Source organism: Protopterus annectens, chromosome 5.part0 (assembly GCF_019279795.1).
Source record: "Protopterus annectens isolate FY-2018-M chromosome 5.part0, PAN1.0, whole genome shotgun sequence".
Taxonomy (NCBI): Eukaryota; Metazoa; Chordata; order Ceratodontiformes; family Protopteridae; genus Protopterus; species Protopterus annectens.
The window spans coordinates 1356900000-1356922393 of record NC_056735.1 but is presented as its reverse complement, the minus strand read 5'-3'; the positions used below and the strand labels follow the sequence as shown (position 1 = coordinate 1356922393).

General features: G+C 35.1%; 1 protein-coding gene across 13 annotated transcripts in view; it reads left to right on the top strand.

Annotated features, from left to right (window-relative positions):
- The window catches only part of DLG2 (discs large MAGUK scaffold protein 2), a 4792098-nt gene that overhangs the window by 4428423 nt on the left and 341281 nt on the right, over positions 1-22394 (top strand). For all 13 annotated transcript variants that reach the window (XM_044071159.1, XM_044071154.1, XM_044071155.1 and 10 more), the window contains one exon: positions 14419-14494. In XM_044071159.1, the coding sequence (XP_043927094.1) occupies positions 14419-14494 (76 nt within the window). The remainder of the gene's footprint in view (positions 1-14418; positions 14495-22394) is intronic.

Here is a 22394-nt window from a genome sequence, read left to right as displayed (position 1 = left end):
GGGCATCATCAGAGTGGAGCAAACATTCTAAAATCCATTGCTTTATAAACATACATTTGTAAAATCTACCCCCTTGTAATCAATGAAGATTCAACAATTAAATAATTAAACTAACAATTTGTGTTAGGTGTTAAATGTTTTTTAAAAAAACAACCTAAAGAAGAAGCCTAAAATACAACTGAATATATTATATATGACAATGAATAAAATAGATGTTGAAACATCTAAATAAACAACATAAAATAAAAAAATTGATAAACTGTGTAGTGAAGGGAACTTGATAACCAACAAGTAACAATACTAAAAAAACCTGATAACACTTAAACCAGGTGCGATTTATACTTTAAAATACTAGATATGGAAATGTGTTCATTTATACCAGGAGTGTTGGATGCATTAAGTCTTAATTGCCACAAACACTTCTTCACTTCTAAAAGAGTTTTATCATCACCACCCTTCACGTTGTAGGGAACTCTATCAGTAATAAAAAGTAAAAATCTTTTAAAATCATTACAGCTTTGACTGTGTATGAAAAAATGACTAGTGACAATTGTGTGCAGAGCTTATTGTAAATGCTGTCACCTATATTGATCCAGAAGATATAGGAAACCTCCTGGCTGATACATTCAGCTCCAACTTTACTCCTCTCTCCCCCTCAACCTTCCCTCAGGAAATATCATCAAATATAACTCCCCTAATATCACTAGGGAAGAGGTTCTTAATGCTCTCTCTAAGAGCAAAAACACTGCATCAATGGGACCAGACAATATCCCAGGATGCCTTCTAAATAGCATGAAACATGACCTATCAGGGCCTCTGGAATTACTATTTAACTGTAGCCTCCAAGCAGGCTTCATGCCTCATGAATGGAGAAAGGCAACAGTCATCCCTCTTCACAAAGTTGGGCCATCTATGGACCCTGTAAACTACAGACCCATAAGTCTCACTAGTCTTATATCTAAAATATCCCAGGATGCCTTCTGAAAAGCATGAAACATGACGTATCAGGGCCTCTGGAATTACTATTTAACTGTAGCCTCCAAGCAGGCTTCATGCCTCATGAATGGAGAAAGGAAACAGTTATTCCTCTGCACAAAGGTGGGCAATCTATGGACCCTAGAAACTGCAGACCCATAAGTCTCACTAGTCTTATATGCAAAGCCATGGAAAGAATTATCATGGAGATGATCAATGGAGATATAATAAACCTGCAGACACTGGACCCAACCCAGTTTGGGTTCATTAAGGGCAGATCATGCCTACTCAACCTGCTGGACTTCTTTGAGAAGGTCAGCAAAGCAACAGATGACGGAAAAAATCATTCACCTTGCCTACCTTGACTTGGCAAAGGCATTTAACACAATACCCCACTCGGGCATTGTTGGCAAACTCAAGAGGTTAGGTACAAACCCATATGTCACCTGGTGGATAGCCAACTGGCTCACAGACAAGACCCAGTAAGTTAGAATTGGGGAGTCCACCTCTACAAAGAGGCCAGTCACAAGTGGAGTCCCTCAGGGATCAGCCCTTGGACCACTCCTTTTTGGCATTTACTTCTCAGAAGTCAAGGCCAATGTCAGTGGTCTCTAGCTGACAAAATTTCCAGTTGATTGCAAAATAGGAGCTGTCATTGAATCTCAAACTGACACAAATGTTCTCCAGGAGGGGCTAACACAGAAAAATAACTGGTGTCAGAGCCGTGGACTAAAACTAAATACCAAGAAATCCATAATAGTATCCTTTAGGAAGTCATCCAGCCCTGGTATGTATCATATTGACAACACACCCCTTAGAATTAACCCAGTAGTCAGGGACTTAGGGACACAGATAGCAATCTGGCCTTTGATCATCATGTGTCTACAGTGGTGAGGAAATCATTCCATGTTGCGCAACTTATAAACAGAGGTATGGCATCTAAGTCCAAGGAAGTCATTGTTCCACTGTATTCAGCATTGATCAGACCTATCATTGAGTACAATGAGGCCTTTGGTATGTACCTAACCAGGAATATCCAACAACTGGAATGTCCACAGAAGTTCCTCACTAAAAGAATACCGGGGGTAAGTAATATGTCCTATGCAGACCCCCTCAAGCCCTATCCCTGTATTCTGTCTCCTGCAGGCTTTTCATAGGTTCATAGGTAGGTAGTAGGCTATCGGCCCAAGGGCCTAAGTAAGCCTAGCCAACAAGGTTCCCTGACTTACGCCACCCAAGAAAGTTAATTTTTTTGTGGGGAGATCTATGCCTGAAATACAGGACATTGTCAGACCCCACTCTGATAGACCTCCTGCATATCCCCAAAACAAACAATACCACAATTACCCATTCTAAAGACTTAAACCTTGCCTGTGATATAAATAGGTCTTGTTGGAGAGATAGGTATGTATCTCAGAGACTACCCAGTCTACGGAACAGGCTTCCCATCCATGTGAAGCAGAGTTCCTCCCTAACCCAGTTCAAGCGCAACTTGGATAATTGGATTGGAAACTGGAAATTCATCCCTGGTTTGGCACCTATGTCTCTAATACAAACAGGTAACCTGTAAATGGTTCATCTCCCAGGCCCATGCTTACACTTATCAAGGGTATCAGAACTTGTCAGAGATTTGGAATGCATGGCTAGGCTTAAAAAGGCCCTTGTGGTCATTAGCCTAGTAAACACCTATGAACCTATGAATCTATGTTTCTTTACTTAAAAAATAAAAGCTACCTAGAAGATGAGTGCCCTAGGTGGTTGCCTAGTTCAGCTATGCACAAGGCCAGCCATGGTGCTCACATTTTGCGGAAACCATAAAAGGTAAAATTCTGAGCAGTGGCTGGAGAAATGGCAGTAAATGAGAAAACTGGACCTTGTGTAAGTACAAGTCTAGAATAGCCAGTGACGTGGGTACACAAGGTTCAGGTTTCCATTATCACAGAGCTGACATGCAAGCTACCAAGTTTGTGATTCAAATGACTTTTCCTAGCAATCACACATTGTATGTTTGTAGGACTCTATGGAAAGTAGGCAAAATATCTTGATTTGTGTTGAAACTACAAGCACTAAGCACACTGGAATCGAGTGCAGTAATGTTAATATTTTTTGTGCGCCACCGAACATTAATAATATAACTATGAATTTGTCATTTTAAATGTATTGTTAATGTATAGAACTGCCAAGGTTTTTTGAGAACTAAATTAGATTATGTTCCTCATACGAAACAGCTGGTATGTACTTGTGTTTTGTGTGCACTTGCTTACAGTTGTCATTGCCTCGATGAAATGGATTTATTCTGTTGGTATTGCCAGCTAAGTTAAGTGTATTTTTAATTAAGATGTATTACACAGCTGACCATCTCAATGGTGTAGAAAGCAGCATTGCAACATAATCTTGCTTTACCTGTTTTATTTTAAAGGTTAACTCTATGGCAGTTTCACAGTAGAGTATCACAGCATTGAAAACAAATAACAAGACTAGACCATAAACCTCAATACAGCAGGAAACATATACTGTCAAAAACATCTGGTTCCAAACGTTTGGTACTATTTTTGCTTTGGCTCAGGGGCCAAGCATGAGGGTACTTGATAAGCACCATGTCCTATTCTAGTATACACATTCACTTAAAATTATGTAAATGTCGCTATATCGCAATAACTTAAAAAGGATTTAGTACTAATTTTTTGTGATAATGAACATCAGACTGTATCCTTTCTGTATGGCTTTTCAAAATGTGTTCTGTCACTTTTTTCAGTACCATGTGCTCTAATGCTGTTTTAATATAGTAGTGGAATCTTGATAGTGGAGTCAGCCCCACCCTTGTTATTTTTTTGCAGTAATATCTGAGAAACCATAACTTAGGTACCTTTCTCTCAGAAGTATATTAAGAAAAAAAGTGGTAACAGTAAACAACAGATCTTGCCACCCTTCCAATATTCAGAAATAGAGTGCTACAGGGACAGCTATCAAAGAATGCTGTGGTTGTAATAAAGGATATTGCTGTAGTTTGTAGAAGTAACCTACAGAGACTGACACACAAGTGAAGCTAAATAGAGGAATAACAGCACCTGCTTCATATTAACATAGTTTGCTAAGTCTTTCCTCATTTTTAAGAATGCTGTTTTACACGACATTTCATGAGCTGGGATAGTAAAATTAAGGACAGTTCTCCCATTATTTTTGGCCTTGTCCATGATTCTTCACCTAAGAGATGAAAAGTGAGGCAGTGTGTGAAGGAAGCATGACTGTCTGTGCCATGTTGCCATTTGCTCGATTATTCTGGGATGACTTTACAGGACTAATGTAATTTATGTGAAGCAAATTCAATAGGTGTACTTTACTGCCATGGGCTGCTGCTTGGGTGAAACAAGGCTGAACTACAGTATGAGTCCATTTCTTTTCTCAGAAACAGATGTCCGCGGTATTCAGCCATCAAAGTGCCTATAATTGTTGGATTGGGGTGGATGACTGGCTGTGGATGAAACTAGCTTACTTGTTGTTTCTTCAGTTTAAGCAGTCTGGCTTTATAGGACTAGTTCGCATTTGTGCGATTAAAAGCTGGAACACTTTACTCACTGGCTACTGATTGTGTGAAACAAAGTTAAAACTGTCCTTGAATCACAACAACTTAAAAAGGATTTTGCAGTCATATGTTTGATCTGTTCCTTATAAAGTGTATAGTTTTCTAACAAACTATTAAGGGTTGCAATCACCAAATAATGGCAGTCATTTTATTTTTCAAACTTCAGGTCCTACAGAAAATGCACAGTAATGCAAATACTGTTATTCTAGATATGTTCTAAGCATTTAAGGGGAATGTTTAAAATCTGTCCTTGATTTATGGGCTATGTCTCTATTTTTAGGCTTTCTCCCTGATTCATGCACTAATAGGTATTTTTAATAGGTATTATTCTTTTATAACAGTAAAAAACAAAACATGAAGAGAGACACAAAGACCTGGTCACTCCACGTAACACACACATTTTATTAAAATCCGATTGAGTGCTTTTGTCCAAAATGTTAGTACTTCATTAGAATAGTGACTGATAGGCAACGTACACTTAAATACGTATGAAAAACAACCTGACTGGATAATTAATCTGAATTTAAAAGCGCATGATGAAAACTTGATAAAAATATGTTTAAAATGTATGAAATATATGAAAAAAGCAATGCAAAGATCTGAGAAATAACAATGTGATGTCTCAAAAAATCTTTTAATGTACATGGAAACATAATAAAAAAGTCTGAGCAACTGATGAACTGGAGGGAGGGGAACCTGATGGAGCGCACCAACAGAACCAGACAATGCCAGGAGCAGGGGGAGAGGAAGAGGCAATAACCGGTAGTTAATGGTTGCAACATTATTTTGAACAGGGATGGTGATTTCACAATACATAATTACAGTGAAGTGGAATTCACCAGTACTTGTGCTGACCTGTTTGAAAAAGGTATGACTTTTGTACCTAACAGAAAAGCAAAGGTAGATGAGATTTTTATTAACTTGAAACTGTCTTCTAGGAAATTAAATTTCGAATTTTATTTTAAAGAAAATAATGGTCCTGATGTTTTTGATAGTGAATATAAGAGGCCTAGTACACTTAATCACCCCCTGTACCCAGAAATGTTGATGTTTGAAAAATGTGTGAATTTGACATCACGAGGTTATTATGTCAGAAAATTAATAATAACACTTTCAATATCAACTTGAGTACCAATGAGTGGGAACTTTTGACAAATATTAGTAATAATAAACAGATTAGAGTTATGAAACCAGATAAAGCAGGGGCTGGTCATTATGAATATCAATGATTATACCAATAAAATGTTAACTTTATTATATTCAGACACTTATGAAGAAACTAGTCTGAACAAAATGAATATTGCATATTGTAAGATAGATTTATTATTGGAAGATGTATTGATCAATGACCAGCTATCCATCACTGAGCATAGGTTTCTTCATGTTTTACATCCAAAAATTCCCATCTTTGTAATACCAAAGATACATGAAAGTGTATCCAACCCTGCTCTTAGTCCAATTGTGGATGCCAAAGCTTCAAAGACTTTTCCAACAGCAAACTTTATTGACTTTGAAGCCAAGAGCTTATTGCACAAAAATACATATTTATTTAAAGACTCTTGGGATTTTTATCAAAAGTTGCTGATAAGATGTACAGTGAAGAATTAATTTTGGTAATTGATGTACAAGATCTTTTTTCTGTTATTCTCCACAATGTGGGGTTGAATGGTTTTATGAATATTTATGTCACAATACTGATTTTGACCATCAGAAAATTCTTACACTAAGATCCCTGATGGAAGTTGTATTAGTTGTACAAGATCTTTTTTCTGTTATTCTCCACAATGTGGGGTTGAATGGTTTTATGAATATTTATGTCACAATACTGATTTTGACCATCAGAAAATTCTTACACTAAGATCCCTGATGGAAGTTGTATTAGAGAACAATTTTATTATGTTTGAGCACCAATTATTAAAACAAAAGAATGGTGTGGCAATGGGGGTTGCCTGCACCCTCATTTTTGTCAATATTGTCCTTGGGAGACCAACTTTGTTTTTTCTTCTTGGCATACACTAACCACAAACCATTTATCATCAAAGGTGTGGAGGCAGGAGGTAATGGTAAACATAAACACCCAAAGACTTTTAAAACTGGGGCTTCCAACAGGTTGGACCAACTAGATTCATTTTTGGGTGAAGATGTCAGCAGGCCTAAGGGCAGGCAAGTGTCTACTGCTGTTCATTTCTCCAAAGAGAACATTGTAAAAGCACCTGTGATTGGGAGAGTGCAGGAACTCATCAATAGTGAGTCAACGGATAGTGAAGAGAACAATGCATTTTTTTTGCCCAAAGAAGACAAGAACAACAAAGGGAGGCATCAGACCAAAACGAGGAATTGTTAGTAGGGACTTGGTGAATATTCAATTTAAGTCAAGAACATTTTTCAACAACGGAGTATGAGGTACTGTCAAAAAGTTTTTCGTTTTTACCTTCAAGTCATACTTCCATGACTAAAGTGATTTGGGACTTTAAACAATTTAGTCGTAAACTAAATTTCAAGTGTTTATTTCAACAGTTTGAGTCTGTCAATAGTTTGTATAAAAAGAAAAGTGTTATTAATCCACCGTTGGTTGGGACCTTGAGTGTGTTTAGTAGATTATGTGAGGATGCTTTTTATAAACTGTTTAATCATGATAACAAACTTTATAAATATAAACAGTATTTTAATTTAAAGAGCAGTGAAAGAATTGCATTTAACAAGCTGCGAGGTAGAAAACATCAAAGGTTTATGTGAGCCGACAATGGCAATGGGCTTGTTATTATATCACAAGATGAATATATAAAAATTATGTTAACAATAATAGGGGATGTCAGCAACTATAGAAAAGTAAGCAAGGAATTTGTTAAGAAAAAATATCAACTTGTTGACTTGACACTGCTCGATTTGTTACAACAAAATTGTCTTTCATTAGAAATGTACAGTTTTTGTGTGATGGAACAACCAAAGTTGGGGGTGCTCTTTGGCATCCCCAAAATACATAAAAATGTAAATAGTCCACCATTTAGACAAATAGTATCCTCGCCTAGAAACAAAACAGTTAACATCTCATTTTTTTAGATAAAATACTCAATCCAATAGTACAAAAGAGTCAATTTTTTTAAAGGACTCATTAATTTTTTGGATCAGTTGAAGGGATACCAGTCCAATGGTAGAGAACAATTTGTTTGTACAGTGGATATCAATTCATTATGCACTTCAATAGACCAGTATCAAGGAATTGAGTTTGCTGAACTTTTTTTAAGTAAATTTACAACAGGCTTAGACATTGATGTCAAGACTATAGGAGTACTGTTAGATTTGGTAATAAGTAACAATTTTTTTATTTTTAATTCTGATATTTATCAACAGACTTCTGGAATGGCAATGGGGGCCCGTGTGGCTCTCTTTTGCCAATTTAGTCATGTGTTGGTGGGAATATTATTTTCTAGTCAAACTCCCTTGCTTCAAGTCAGTGGCTTTCTACAGAAAATACATTGACAATTTGTTTTTTGTTTGAGAGGGAGGTAGGGAAGACTTTGATGGCTTTGTTAATGAGATTAATCAAAGCACAGAATGGTTAAAATTTGAAGTTAGTGCTTTTGGCACCACTATTAATTTTTTAGATGTACGTCTTACTGTGGATGTGAAGAAGCAAAGGTTTGAGAGTAATATATACAGGAAAACTACTTTTAGTAACAGTTATCTTCATTATTCAAGCTTCCACCCTACTTTTATGAAAAACAATGTGTTTAAAGGGCAACTCATTAGAGCCAGTCGTATGATAAGTAGTGATGATATTTTTTTAATGAAATTAATTTCTTGATTAAGATGTTTGTACAAAGGGGCTATTCCTTAGAACAGCTCACAAAAATAGCAGACCAAATAATACTTAGAAGAAACAATGATTTTCTCCCAATTTTAACATCTGGCTTTACAGCTAAAGGACAAGAATTTAACAAGAAAAATTATGGGGAGAAATCCTTAGCCTTTCTGATTCCAATGAGTTTCAAAGGTGAAACCATTAGGAAAATAATTGAGGACAATTGGAAAGTTATTTTAGGTAACAAGGAACTAAATAATATAGTAGATGAACAACCCCAATTTATTTTTAAGAAAACATATGAGTTGAAGAGGCTTTTGGAAAAAACTTTTAAGACTGGTGAGTGTGATGGGTTAGGAACTCTAGGTACATTCCCTTGCCAGAAATGCAAACAGTACAGGTTTATTTTTCCAGGTAGTCACTATATATTCAAACATAGGAACTTTGAATATACACCGAAGTGCACATATTTTTGCTTTAGTAAGGGACTTGTATATCTGGCTGTGTGTAGTTCATGGGACTGTTTTTATGTAGGAAGGACAACTAGAACATTAAGTTGTTGCATTAGTGAACATGTTAGAGCTATTAAACGTGGTGACTGTAATAATGCTTTAGCTAAGCATATCAAGGTATGCACATCATTCAAAAAGTTTTATTTTTTTGTATCGGAACAAGTTCATATGAAGGGATTTGTACAAAAGTTTAATAACTATTTAGAATTTTTAGAGCTTAAGTGGCAATTTTTTAAGAGCAAATGCCCTATCAAAAGTTATTTAAGATATTTATCAGTTTGACATATTGCAACTTTGTATTTGTGTAATTGTGGTGTGGTACTTTAAAACATTTTAATTGCTTAAATGATATTAGTAGTTGATTGGAGGATTTAAATTGCAGTAGTTCTACTAATTTAGTATATATGTAATATGTTTTTACTGATATGTGTATTCTGAAGAAGTTCCATAAGTAAAGTGAACAAAAGCGCTAAATTATTTCTGTGTGTTATGGTCTTTATTGCTACTGAACTGGCCTCATTTGGGTGCTTTATAAGGTTTGTGGTTTTACCCAGCTTGTGAGTTTCAAGGTTGTTTTTTCTTCTGTCTTTAACTGGACTTTTTTGAAAATAGACATACCACTACTGGTTTTCTTAAGTTAAACATGATATCCCAAACTGACCGAGTCAATTATTTAGATGCTGCTATTTCCAAGAACAAACAGAAGAAGCAGTTTGAATCTACAATTTATAAAAAACCCACTTACTCTAACTCTTTACTACACTTCTATATCTGGCACCCCATACACCAAAAGAAATCTTTGGTAAAAGGACAATGTCTCCGGTTAGATAGTATGGTGTGTAGTGAATTAAAATTTCAAGATGAGTATACTATATTAAAGCTTATGTTGGAGAGAAGGGGTTATCTGATTCTTTTCTAAAAATAATATTTTTAAAGACTTCCAAACAAAAAGAACTGCAGGGCACTTTGCCCCACTTCTTGGTAGAGCTAATGAAGAGGCACATGCCATAGTTCAAGGTAATGGGGATGGGGAAAAAGACAATTATGCAAAGTACTTATTTTACCTTTCAACAATAATTCTTTTGATATTTGTTCCATTATACAAAAAAAATGGAATCTATTCAGGACAGATGCTGAATACGCTAAAATCATGGGTGTGGTCCCATACATTGTCTACAAAAAGGACATTTGATTTAAAACTTTTCTTGAAAGAGAAAAATTTCCCCAATACAATGGCTGGATGACCAAATGTGGCCAATGCTCTCAGTGTAAACACATTTTGGAAGTTGGTAATTTTAATTTAAACAACTATGGGATGATAAAACTGCCAAAAAAGTATTACTGTGCAGTAAAGTGGTCATTTTTTTAGCTAAGTGCCAGTTTTGTACATGCCTCTATATAGGAAAAACTAAGCATAGTTTACGGGCAAGAATCTACCAATATATTATAATATCCAGAAGAAAGACTAGAGAAATGCATTGTTTGGACATATTGCAGAACACAATGACCATTTATTTAAATTTGTAATTATTGACCACATGGGTTTGGGTGAGAGAGTGGGACCATCAGATGATTTTTAGAGTTAAAAGAATTAACATGGCAACGTAAAACTAATGCCACTATTTACCAGTGACTAAATGAAACAGTTTCCATATGCAGTATTTTAAAACTTAAAGCAACATTAGCTTTTTAATTGAACATTTTCATTATGTCTCCTTTTTAGACATCACATTGTTACTTCTCAAATTTCTGCATTGTTTTTTATTCATATATTTCATACATTTTAAAAGTGCATTTTTTATCAAGTTTTCATTGTGTGCTTTTAAACTCAGATTAAATATCCAAGCAGGTTGTTAATAGTATTTAAGTGTATATTGCCTAGCAGTCAGTATTCTGATGAAGTCCTAACATTTTAGAGGAAAGCGCTCCATCTGATTTTAATAAATCATGTGTGTTATGTGGAGTGACCAGGTCTTTGTGTCTCTCTTCATTTTTTTGTTTTTTACTAGTTTGTTTAAGTGTTATTTGGATTTTTTATAACAGTCATATGAGGTGCTCTCAGCAAAGTGGTCATAATTTCTGGGCGGGGATGATTATTTTTTATGGATAAAGTAGCTTATTCACTTGTTGTTTGCTCAGTTTAAACAACCTGGTTTTCAGGGATCATGAGCATTTGTGAAGTAAGTTGGAATACTTTACTCTCTTACTGCTATTTACATGAAACAATCTTGAGATGCATTGCTTTGTCCATAATTATTATTTATTTATGTATACTTCAGTCAGATGTCTAATGTTACACAGTCAACAATGGGACTGTATTTGTTAGGTATGGGGCTATCTTTGGATAAAAATGAGTGATCCTGCTCTTATGATCTAACTAAACAGCAACTAGTTTGGCTTTTGAAGACTAGTCTGCATTTGTGTAAAGCAAGTTAGAATACCTTGCTCTGACCATTTTTTAATCAGAATCAGATATTTGAGTTATACACAGTCAAGTACCTGTAATTGATGGGTATAGACATTGGTACATTACAAGGTCAGCAACTTGAGTAATCTTTTTATGGTTGAAATGTTATGAAATAAATATTTTTATTATTGGTTACATGTTGTTTTGGTTCTTACTGGAAAAAATTTCAGGAATACTCAAATTTAAATCTAACACGCAAATGTTTCTTTATTAAATAATTTACTGCAGTAGGTAAGTATACATTTAAAGCAAGCAAGATGATAATACAAAAGAACATTTATGTGTGGCCCAAAAAAATGGGGAACTGATGGTTTGAGAACCATCCAGGGTGCACTTAATCTGCAACTGCCATATGGAATCTGTGGTTTACCTGATGTTATCTTTGAATATTTTCAGCTTTGTCATTGTGTAATAAATGTACAATTTTAATAGGTTTATATGAACAATTGCACAATAGCAATCCTTACTAATCTACATGCAATTTCTATGGAGTTTTCCTTCCTTGGTCTTTACTGAAAATTGAACTGTTGACAGCCTGGTTACCAAAAGCAAAATAAATAGTACATGACATATATGAGATATTCTACTTACTGATACAAGTCCTTTTGTTATGAAGTTAGATCTCAGACTTAATGTCACCAAAAGTACTAAAAAGCTGATGAAACTCAAAGAAATATTTTTTTCATTTTTCACCCAAGTAACCAGCCAGTAGCAGAGAACCTGGAAGTTACAGAAAGGGCATAATTTTGTACAGCTTTAATCTAGTGTTATTTATTGATATTTATTGATAGTTCCAATATTATCAAATCAGAATAAATTCCTAGTCCAGACATATCACATATTCTGATAACTGAGATGTACACAAAAAGGTGAAAATACCTGGAAGGAAAGTTTGTTACTCATCTACAGGAACACTTAAATCACTCATGATGAGTATTGTGTGCATTTATGAACACCTCATTATCATAAGGGCAATAGTAGGAACAACTGTGTCAAAAATGGTGCATGGTTAGCATCTGAAATTATATAAGGATAAGGAAATAAGCATCTCCACGCACTGTCCCCTCTGAAACTATATTTCTTCCAGTCTACCACTGTATTGCAGCATGACTAACTGAAATTAAAGTCCAGAGTTGAAATACACAGCAGCAATGAAAAGCCTTAACCTTTTCAGTAGTTCCAGCATGCTTCTTAGATTAGCAAGTACAAATTGAAATCCTTATTTCATTTTTTTAAATCCTTTATTATTCTTTTCTATGATGAGCATTTTCATCATAAGACTTATTCGGGTAGTTCAAATAATCTGAAGACACCTACTGACAATAGTGCTCATTACAGATGAGAATAACAGGATCTTTAAAAACAACAGAAGGCTTGCAGTTTCTGTTTCTAAGCATAACAAAACTACTAGAAAGCTAAGATTTTTTGTTAGCACCGTGTTATTGATCTCTGAGCTTTAAATTATATAAGGTGAGACTGGATGATATTTACACATAAGATCTTGAAGAAAAACAACACGTGCGTAAGTACATCAAAGAGCTTTATTAAGTTCAAGTGGTAATGAGTCTTAAAGAAATAGCACAAGGGGGCATAACATTATAGTACAGTAGTGATGTACCAGGGCAAAAAGTGAGAAGTAACACTTCACATAATGGTTTAAGCACACGCTCAACCAGTTCCACTGAGGAGTGGTAATAAAAGTATATGCTTTTCCTTCAGCAGGATCAAGAGTTTATGTGATACGTTGTTAACTAAACACAGCATTCATGGCAAGTGTTTTAATAGACCATCAAAAGCTATGTTTCTTTGTGAGCCTTTAGTGTCTTGAGGCATGAAAGACTTGCTGAAATCTCCATCCATAGCAAGCTCCTTCTCCATCTTAATGGTGATCTGTATAACTGGACCAAGTCAGTCAGGTCAGGCCTCTGCTATGTAACACCTCTTAGACATTTTCATGGCATTATCATTCTGAAGCTCCACCATCCTCCCATTCCAAAATATTTTAATATACACCAAAAGACAAGATGAAGACATCCTTAACTGCCTACTATCTCCCTAGACTCACCTTTATGTAACTAGGCTAATTTTTCCATCTTCTGGTTTCTGACATTACTGAGCTTTTCAGAGAAGAATTATGCAGTTTAGATATTGCATCAGAAAGTAATGTTACTGATTTTGCACACTGACCCTGGGAAACAGAAACTTAGTACTTTTTACCATCAAAGACTTGAGTACTTTATCTTTTTCACTATCCCTATTTTCATCAGTCCATTTGTCCCTATCAATATACGTCTCACCATTGTTGACATTCTGTTTTTTCCCTATAAAATATCAAGGTAAACTATTTTTGCATTTGTCCCTGTACTACAATAGTCTCACTGTTTTTCCACCATTATTGTAGTAACCCAGATAAATGTTACTATAATCAAAACAGTTATAACAGATAATGTGAAATATTTTATCATAACATCTGTCTGTGGTACTCTGAGGTTGATTATACAGTGATACTTCTGCTTTGTACACAATGTTTGAAGGTTCTGATGTATATTGCTGGAATATCCTTGAAGGTGTTATATCACTTTTCTCAAGATGCACTGTTTTCATTGTTTTGGTGTGTGCTTTTTTTACAACACATTTATAGCTTCCAGTGCATTCCACAGGCAGTCTGTGTGTGTCTATATTTCATTGACCATTGTATTTCCAAATTTCCAAAAGAATGTTGATAGTTTACTAGTTATTTTGTCCATATAGTGATTAAGGAATCACAAGTAATACCATATTGTGTTCCTATTGATCATGAAATGACTTTTAGTTCAGTAAATTTAACAGCATCATTTGTGTATCTTTCTAGATATAGTATAGCTATCTGATCATGGAAAAAAGTTGAAGTTTTTTAATGTTCTTAGGTAGAAGGTTCATTGTTGATGTTACTACATGTAAGCAGTCTGCCTCTAAAAGGATAACAAGGACCTTGTAGGCATTAATAAATCACACTGTCAACTTGCTATTGTTTTGTATTAGCTATTGGTAAATATTTAACAGATTTATTCTTATGGTGTATTCATTTGGGTTGCTTTAGGTTTGAAAGGAAAGAGCGTGCAAGGTTAAAGACAGTAAAGTTCAATGCCAAACCTGGGGTGATTGATGCCAAAGGGGTAAGTAAAAATATATTGAATTACTCAGAATGCCAGCATTATCAAGCTTTATAGTAATCAAATCAAACCAGAACAAATAACAGCTCTTCTTTCAGGAAAAGGAGATTCTCTTCAGGCTATACACATATCTTTATAATTAACACTTTTTTATAGCTATTGTATAAAGTAAAACTACACTTAAAATATGACTTTTTTTCTGCTGTGCGAAGTACAGTAGTAAACTATCACAAGATGGTGTTGTCTTACATTAATGACAATGCAAAGGAAATTAAAATGGTTATTTACTTGGCTACACTTATCAATGAAATCTCACTTCCTTCACTATGAAAGACATTCAGAATAACCTGTATGTTGGTCTTGTGCCTAATTTTAGTGTTAGGCCTGTTGTTTAGTAAAACATTTTAGAAACACATCTGTATTTTACAAATACCCAAAAATACTTTGAAATGCTTTAAGCAGCTTATGGAAATTAGCTGAAGGTGCAGCTTTATTTCTTACATTATTTTTATTCAATAGTTCCTAATTAAAAATATCTTCTTTGGTGCTATTTATAGAAATTTTGAATGGATTACAAAAATGTGTCCCTATTTATTCTACTTCTATGCAATCTTAGAAGGTATTTTCTCAAATGCCTATGTTACTTCAGAAAATGTGTATCAATTCATATGCTCTGATTCTGTCAATGTTTCAAGTTAATAGCACTAATATTTTAAGTGTCCCTGATTTTTTTCTTGAATTGTCCCTGATTCTGTTGAAATTTGTCCCCAACTGGTTGAGAGATCTGGTCCCTGCCCTAAGTAGCTGATACACACTCTTTGAGATTTAATTTTCACACACACACACACACACACACACACACACACACACACACACACACACACACACACACAAACACCTGGGAAGGGCTGGCACAAATTACCCACTCTACCAACTTTTCCCAGACTATAAGGTAGATTCACTGCCACCATTCAGTTACTATAAGTCTCTTAAAAGGGTAATCAATTTACTGAGTGAAGTTAATATTAATACAAATCGTAATGTTGACCAAACAGCCAGACTTTCAGAAGTGGCCAGAGTTATCACCAAATAAATATGTGCAAATGCTATCAAAACATAAATATTTTCTACAAAAGAGCAGGCACAATGAAACATTTAAATATATTTAATAATAAACAATAAAAGAATAAGAAAATGCTAAATATCCATTTACAGTAAACACCAGAGTTTTAGTCACAGGGAATATTAAAAATAACACCGATAGAAAGCTTCACACCATTGTAGAAAAACAACACTTCTAATCTCACTATATTTTCCTGACTAATCTAAAGAGAATTATTGTTTCCTAGTTAAGTTACTTACTGAATAGAGCAAGGCAAGATAATGCGGGTGAGTGGTCTTTGTTGTCAGATACAAGACAGAATACAGAACGCTGCGAGCAAACTCCTACTAATATCTAAATATTATTCTTGGCTTATAGAATGACATCACACATATCTTGTCCTCTGATTGTGTTTCCTATGTTATCATCAACACTAGAAGCTGACAGGATTTTAGCATCTATGTGTTACCATGCATACAGACAGAGCTTTGCTCAGATCTCCTGGAAGTCATAAAACCATAAAACCATTTCAGTCTTCCTGTAGGAGCTACCAACTATTCACTAGCCAAGGCTTCATTCAAAACTGTGGGATAACATCTTTATGGCTTAACCCATAAAGTAATTTAATTTCAAGAATATTCAGCAAAGTCAGGTGGCTTAAGATTAACCTCTTCACTTCCAGTATATGCTGCTGCAATGTATACATTTAAAGAAAAACTCTGCCCTTTCCTACAGTTTAACTCAGTATTTAGGACTCTTTTCTCCTTACAATATGACTCCAACATTGTGTAGATACCAGTAACCTACATGTACTTCTTAAAACATTTATTTCCTTGCATTGGAGTCAAAGGAACAGGAAACCCACCTATTTTTTTTTTAAGATCAACTTCTCGCATACTTTGCAGAGGAGTTCATCTCGAAATGCATGACATATCATAGACACAGTTAAATCTGTAGTTTACCCTGTCAGGTACTGCTGTCAGTATTTGATGGGCAATTAATCCTGCTAATGTCAGGAACACAGCGGTTGATATAAAAAAGACAGAAAGCTGTGGAACTATTTTCCACTGTTTTTATTGCAGACAGGTGGAAAACTAAACACACCCCTTTCATAGCAAAACAAAGAAATTAGATCAGTCAGAGGTTTAAAGGCAATTGTCAACTCTTCTGACAAATTTACATAAGCAGCAACACAGTATTGAAATGCTAAGCTTTAAATGTTGTCTATTTATAATAGTTTTTATGTTAAGATAACTTAAATGTAGAATCAAAGATTTCTGGGGCATTTAGAGAAAATAAAAATAAAAATATAAAGCCGACCAACACAGCTGTAAAATAAAGGTTTGTACAAAGTTAGCACTTTCACAGCAAAACTGCTGCTTCATCAGACTTACAATAAAAACAGTCAAGACAACCATTTATATTGACACAATTGGTCGCATAGGTGGATTATCAATATATTTGTACACTTTACATAACCCGTAGAGGAGTGGAACCAAAGGATGTTCCACACAGAAGAACTCGTATAAGTCTTGACCAATCACTCCAGTCATACGCAGATCATATAACAAAAATTCCACCCTTTTTATGATACCATTAACTTGAAACGTATGAATCAATTTATAAGTCTGAGTATCTGCCTGTTTTAAAAGGGAGAAAATTAGATATGTCATATGATTATTTTTATATTTTTATTTCGTAGCTTCTTGTGTATTTTGTCTACCTTAACTGGGCAGTGGCACATTTATATTTCTACATTTAGAGAAAAGTCAGAAAATATTTTTCTTCTAAAGTATTAATGCATTTACCTTTTTCAAGCCCCCCCCCGCCACACACACACACACACACACACACACACACACACACACACACACACACACACACACACACACACACACACACACACACACACACACACACACACACACACACACACACACACACACACAGGCCGGAATTGCAATAAGAGAGACAGGCGGCAACCCTATCAACTAGGTGCATTGATACTGTTCATAAAAAGGTCTTTTATTGTTTTTTGTAACTTCCTTCCAGAGGGGGGTGCATATCTGCTACACTCAGATGCATTGTAAGTGATTCACACTGACTTTAAGTGTTAGAATGCATGAGCATTTTGTAGTCCAGAAAGGAAATGTGACATTTGAGGGCAACCATAATATATGGCTGAATTTACTTTAACATTATACATTTACTATGTGCCCTTGCATTAAAAACACTAAGAAAAGAAACACACACACACACACACACACACACACACATATACACACACACACACGTATACACACTCATACTTTTTTGCACACATGTACTTTATGCACATACACATATACACAAACACGTACACACATGCATAATATAGATATATATATATATATATATATATATATATATATGTGTGTGTGTGTGTGTGTGTGTGTGTGTGTGTGTGTGTGTGTGTGTGTGTGTGTGTGTGTGTGTGTGTGTGTGTGTGTTTGTGTGTAAATTCTAGTAAATGTTTTACATGGTCACATGGTAAAAACAGTAAGAAAACACACACACACACACACACACACACACACACACACACACACACACACACACGTATACACACATATTTTTTGCACACATACTTTATGCACATACACATATACACAAACACATACAGACATGCATAGTATATATATATATATATATATATATATATATATATATATAGATATAGATATGTGTGTGTGTGTGTGTGTGTGTGTGTGTGTGTGTGTGTGTGTGTGTAAATTCTAGTAAATGTTTTACATGGTCACTGTCACACACTGGCTATGTGTTGCACATGTAATCTTGGTTAATGTCTTTATGTCAGTATTTTTTATGTGTAATGCTATGGGCATTTAATACTTGTTATTATCTTTGCCAATGTAGCCCAAGTCATGGCTGAAAAGGGTGCTGAGACCAGTTCACTTTCCTGGTTAACAGATTATAAATAAATATGAAAGAGAAAAAAAGGAGGGTGAACATGACAGAAATAATTACGGGACTAATAAAGCAAGTTTTAATTCTGCATCATTCTTGAGCAAGAAAAATACTTCAAACTACGTGTGTTTGCTACTTCCCGCTGCCTTCAGTGGGGAGTCCTCCTACTTATCATTTAATGCATTAAGAGTTTCCACACCTCAGCATGAAAGTGTGGGAGAAGGTATTTCATTTATTGTAGGACTACAAAAGACTCCCTTTACAGAAACCTGTTGTTTACCTACTTTCTTTTCTTGGAAGTAGCTTGCAGGTATTTATAGCATAGAACAAGCTCTGACAGACAGTTAAATGATGCTTAGTCGGGAAAAATAGTCATAGCTCTGTTCCAGAAGGTGTGTTTAGATGACTGTGCTTCACAGTCCTGCCATTCTATCTTAATGGGATGAGAAAACAGCACTACTTCCTTATGTCTAGCATGACTTATATAAAGAGGACTTGAAATGTATTCTGGGAAGAAGGCATGAAAGCAAGAAAACAAGATCACATTAGCAAGGCAGGCCCCATCATCCGCCATTTTGAGGAAAACACATTACAATTGAAAAAGAAGCACCTGGAGTGATTTTCAGGCATTAAAATAGCTCAGAAACAAAGTTATAATAAAAAAAAAAGTTTTTTTGAGTTCTAAGGTGGAGTTTTGCTTTAAACAGTTACAATAATGCACATGCATTTCTTTTTCTTCCAGCAGAGCACACTGTTGATGCATTTTAACACAAGCAAACCTCACAAATACATTATCAATACAAGCATCTGTACAAATCAGTTTGATATGCAAATGACATATAATTATTTACAAAATTCCAGCTAGCGGTGCTGGCATTTATTACAAATTCATTGTCTTATTTCTACTGGCATGGCTGGCAGTACCTCCTATCGTCACAGAAGTGTACAGCTCTTAAGTGTTCTGTTAAATAATTTCTGAAGGAACTTTGCTGTTATATCCCATACTAAGTAAATCAGACAGACTGTTACAGACTATAGGGATGCTATAAGGCTCTCATTCTCATTACGTTAAAACTGCTATGTACAGCTGGAGTGTCACTGGACTATCATCTAATTGAAAAGTCACGGAACAGAAGAGCAGTGAAAAAGCACCAAGCAGCAATAGCGTAAAAATAGTTTTAATTTCCGCTTTCGTCACTCGACTTCCTCAGAATGCACTACAACATACAAAACCAGACCCTTAAATACTGTAATACAAATAGATAATTAAAATACAATCAATTAGTTAAAAACCAATAATACAATTATTTTAATAGTAAACTAATATTGTGAGCCTTATTAATATGTAGTTTTCGGTGTTTTAAAAAACATTTGATGTTAATGGCATCATTGAGACCTGGAAATCTATCAGAATTTAGTCTGATCTGCCATATAGTTTCACGTTGTTCAAGATGGTTCTTAAAATCACCCTTCCTTAAATCAGGATGCACAATTTCCAGTACAGAAAATAAAAATTTTTTGAAAACACAAAATGAACAAGATACTGTGTGTTTGTAAAGGGCATTGTTTTCATCATTGTACCATGAATACATTTATAAGCTGTGGGCATATTTTTAAATGAATGAGCTTGTGTGTCATTGCATACTATAAGAGAAGTATTTTTCCAAAGAAAGCCATCTGAATAAGCTAAGTATCTCCAAAACTCTTACCTGTGACATGAAATGAGTCCATCTCAAGGGTTGAAAAGCAAAAAAGGACTAATTGGGGATATTATTATATAGGCTCTACTAGTTATGGCTTCCAATAGCTGGTGATCTCAACATGCAATGGTCTTTTTGACCTCCAGCCTATTAATGAGCAATATAACATGCTCCATAAATTGTAATTTGGTAGAGCGAAGTTGGTCTTCTATTTTTACAGTTGGAAGCTACCTACATCTCCGTACTGTTCCCATTGATGAGACAGAAACATAAACTGGAAGACTTCATGAAGGAATGTCTGCAAAGTATGATGGGTGTGTTGTAAAACATGGTTGAAGATTCACAAGTCATAACTCCAGCTGTGGTGTTACAACACCTTTACCAATTGTTGTTGTACCTTTTCTGGACCAACGGTGTCTGGAATATGTTTAGGAAAGCCAACCACACACATCCAAAAGAAGTTATGTGATGTTAGTATGTAGTAAGAAAAACAGTACCAGTGCTAATTGTTAGAAGATATCTAGATAAAGATTTTTGCTTGCACTTCCCTTCCAATATTGTGCCATTTTTTTTTTGGTTGCATTCAAATGAGTTACCAGTTAGACTAGTACAAATAAAAGATTTGTAAAAGTATACCCTTTTGACTCCCCTAGGCACAACCTATAAATTATTAACTTTACTTTGGACTAAAGTTATGTAGTTCCTACAATTTTGTTTCACCTTTTCATCTGATGTTCCAGGACTGCATAATTTATTTCAGACATTGCCTTACCTAGTGCTTGTAAAGTGGGTGAAACAATGATATCTAAGATATTTAAACTGCTAGTATTGTTAACTTTCTACAGAGATACATGTTGGTCTCTCACTCCTTCAATTGCTTGCTTTTCCTTGCACCCTTTAATTTTTTATACCCACAGGAAGTAATAAAAAACAGTTATACAATATAGCATAACTTAATACAACTGAGTCTTTTAGAAATACAGAACAACAATGATGTATCTATCAGTCAAAGCTCATTGCTTATGGCTCCTTGCTGTCAGTGTACTATATAAATTCCAAACACCTTAAATGATTTTGCAGCTGTAGCTAGATATCAGCAGCTTTGCATCCCCAATATTCATGGCTTAATAGCTGATGCAGCTTTGCAAAGGCTGAACAGTGTATTACTAAAAGAGAGGACCACAGATCCAGCTTGGGTTGGAAACTTGTCAAAAGTGCTTCATAAAAGAATGTCTAAATGATACTGTCCACACTTTCTTTTGTTAATAACTCCCTGAGCTATATAAAATGCTATTTTAACACAATCATGTATTTGTTATAGGAGCATACATTTTGATAATGTGAAAATATATTTGAGAACTTGTCACCTGGACAAATGCAGATTCAATGAACATAGTAAGAGTGAGTACAGTGTGCCAAAACTACTATCACCAACAAAATAGTTTGCCTTTTTCACCACTGTTGTATGACCTCAGAGTTGGTATATATAAGTCCGGAGGTATATCCCCACATGCAGGGTACACAGGGGCTTGACACCTTGTGAAAATAAAATGATGTAATGTTCGCTGAATGTAGTTTCAGTGAACAGTTTTTAATTTGTTTCCGTTCAATAACATTACCTTCAGTGAACTGACATCAGCCCGTATATTTTTATGATAAAGTATTTGACATAGGAAGCCTGTGTAGAGTACCAGGCCTTTTTAAAACCAAACAACAGTCTTGCCCTATTCCAGGAAACAGGTTTAACCACCATATCACATAGTCTTTTTATTAAATGGCTGGGTGCATTTCACAAGTAGAATGTATAGGTGGAGTGGCAACAGGAAATTTTGAAGAATGTTGCATTCTGTCATGTTTACTGTCACTATGCGTACAATTTAGGATCCTTTATCTTTTCATGACTTTAATCACCACAGACGTAGGTCCAAGTTTATTACTTGTAGTATCCACAGATAAAGCAGTTGTCTCTGCTAGAAAACATGCTGGAAGCTCTGCTCTGCACATGGAGTGTTTATCTGTTTTCCAGGCTCACAGATTGTTTCAGGCTCTTCGAACCTTGTTCTGACTGGGTCTGTTTAGAATGTTGCTACCACAGACTAGTGTGCAGCACACCATCATTTGTGCATGCACAACACAC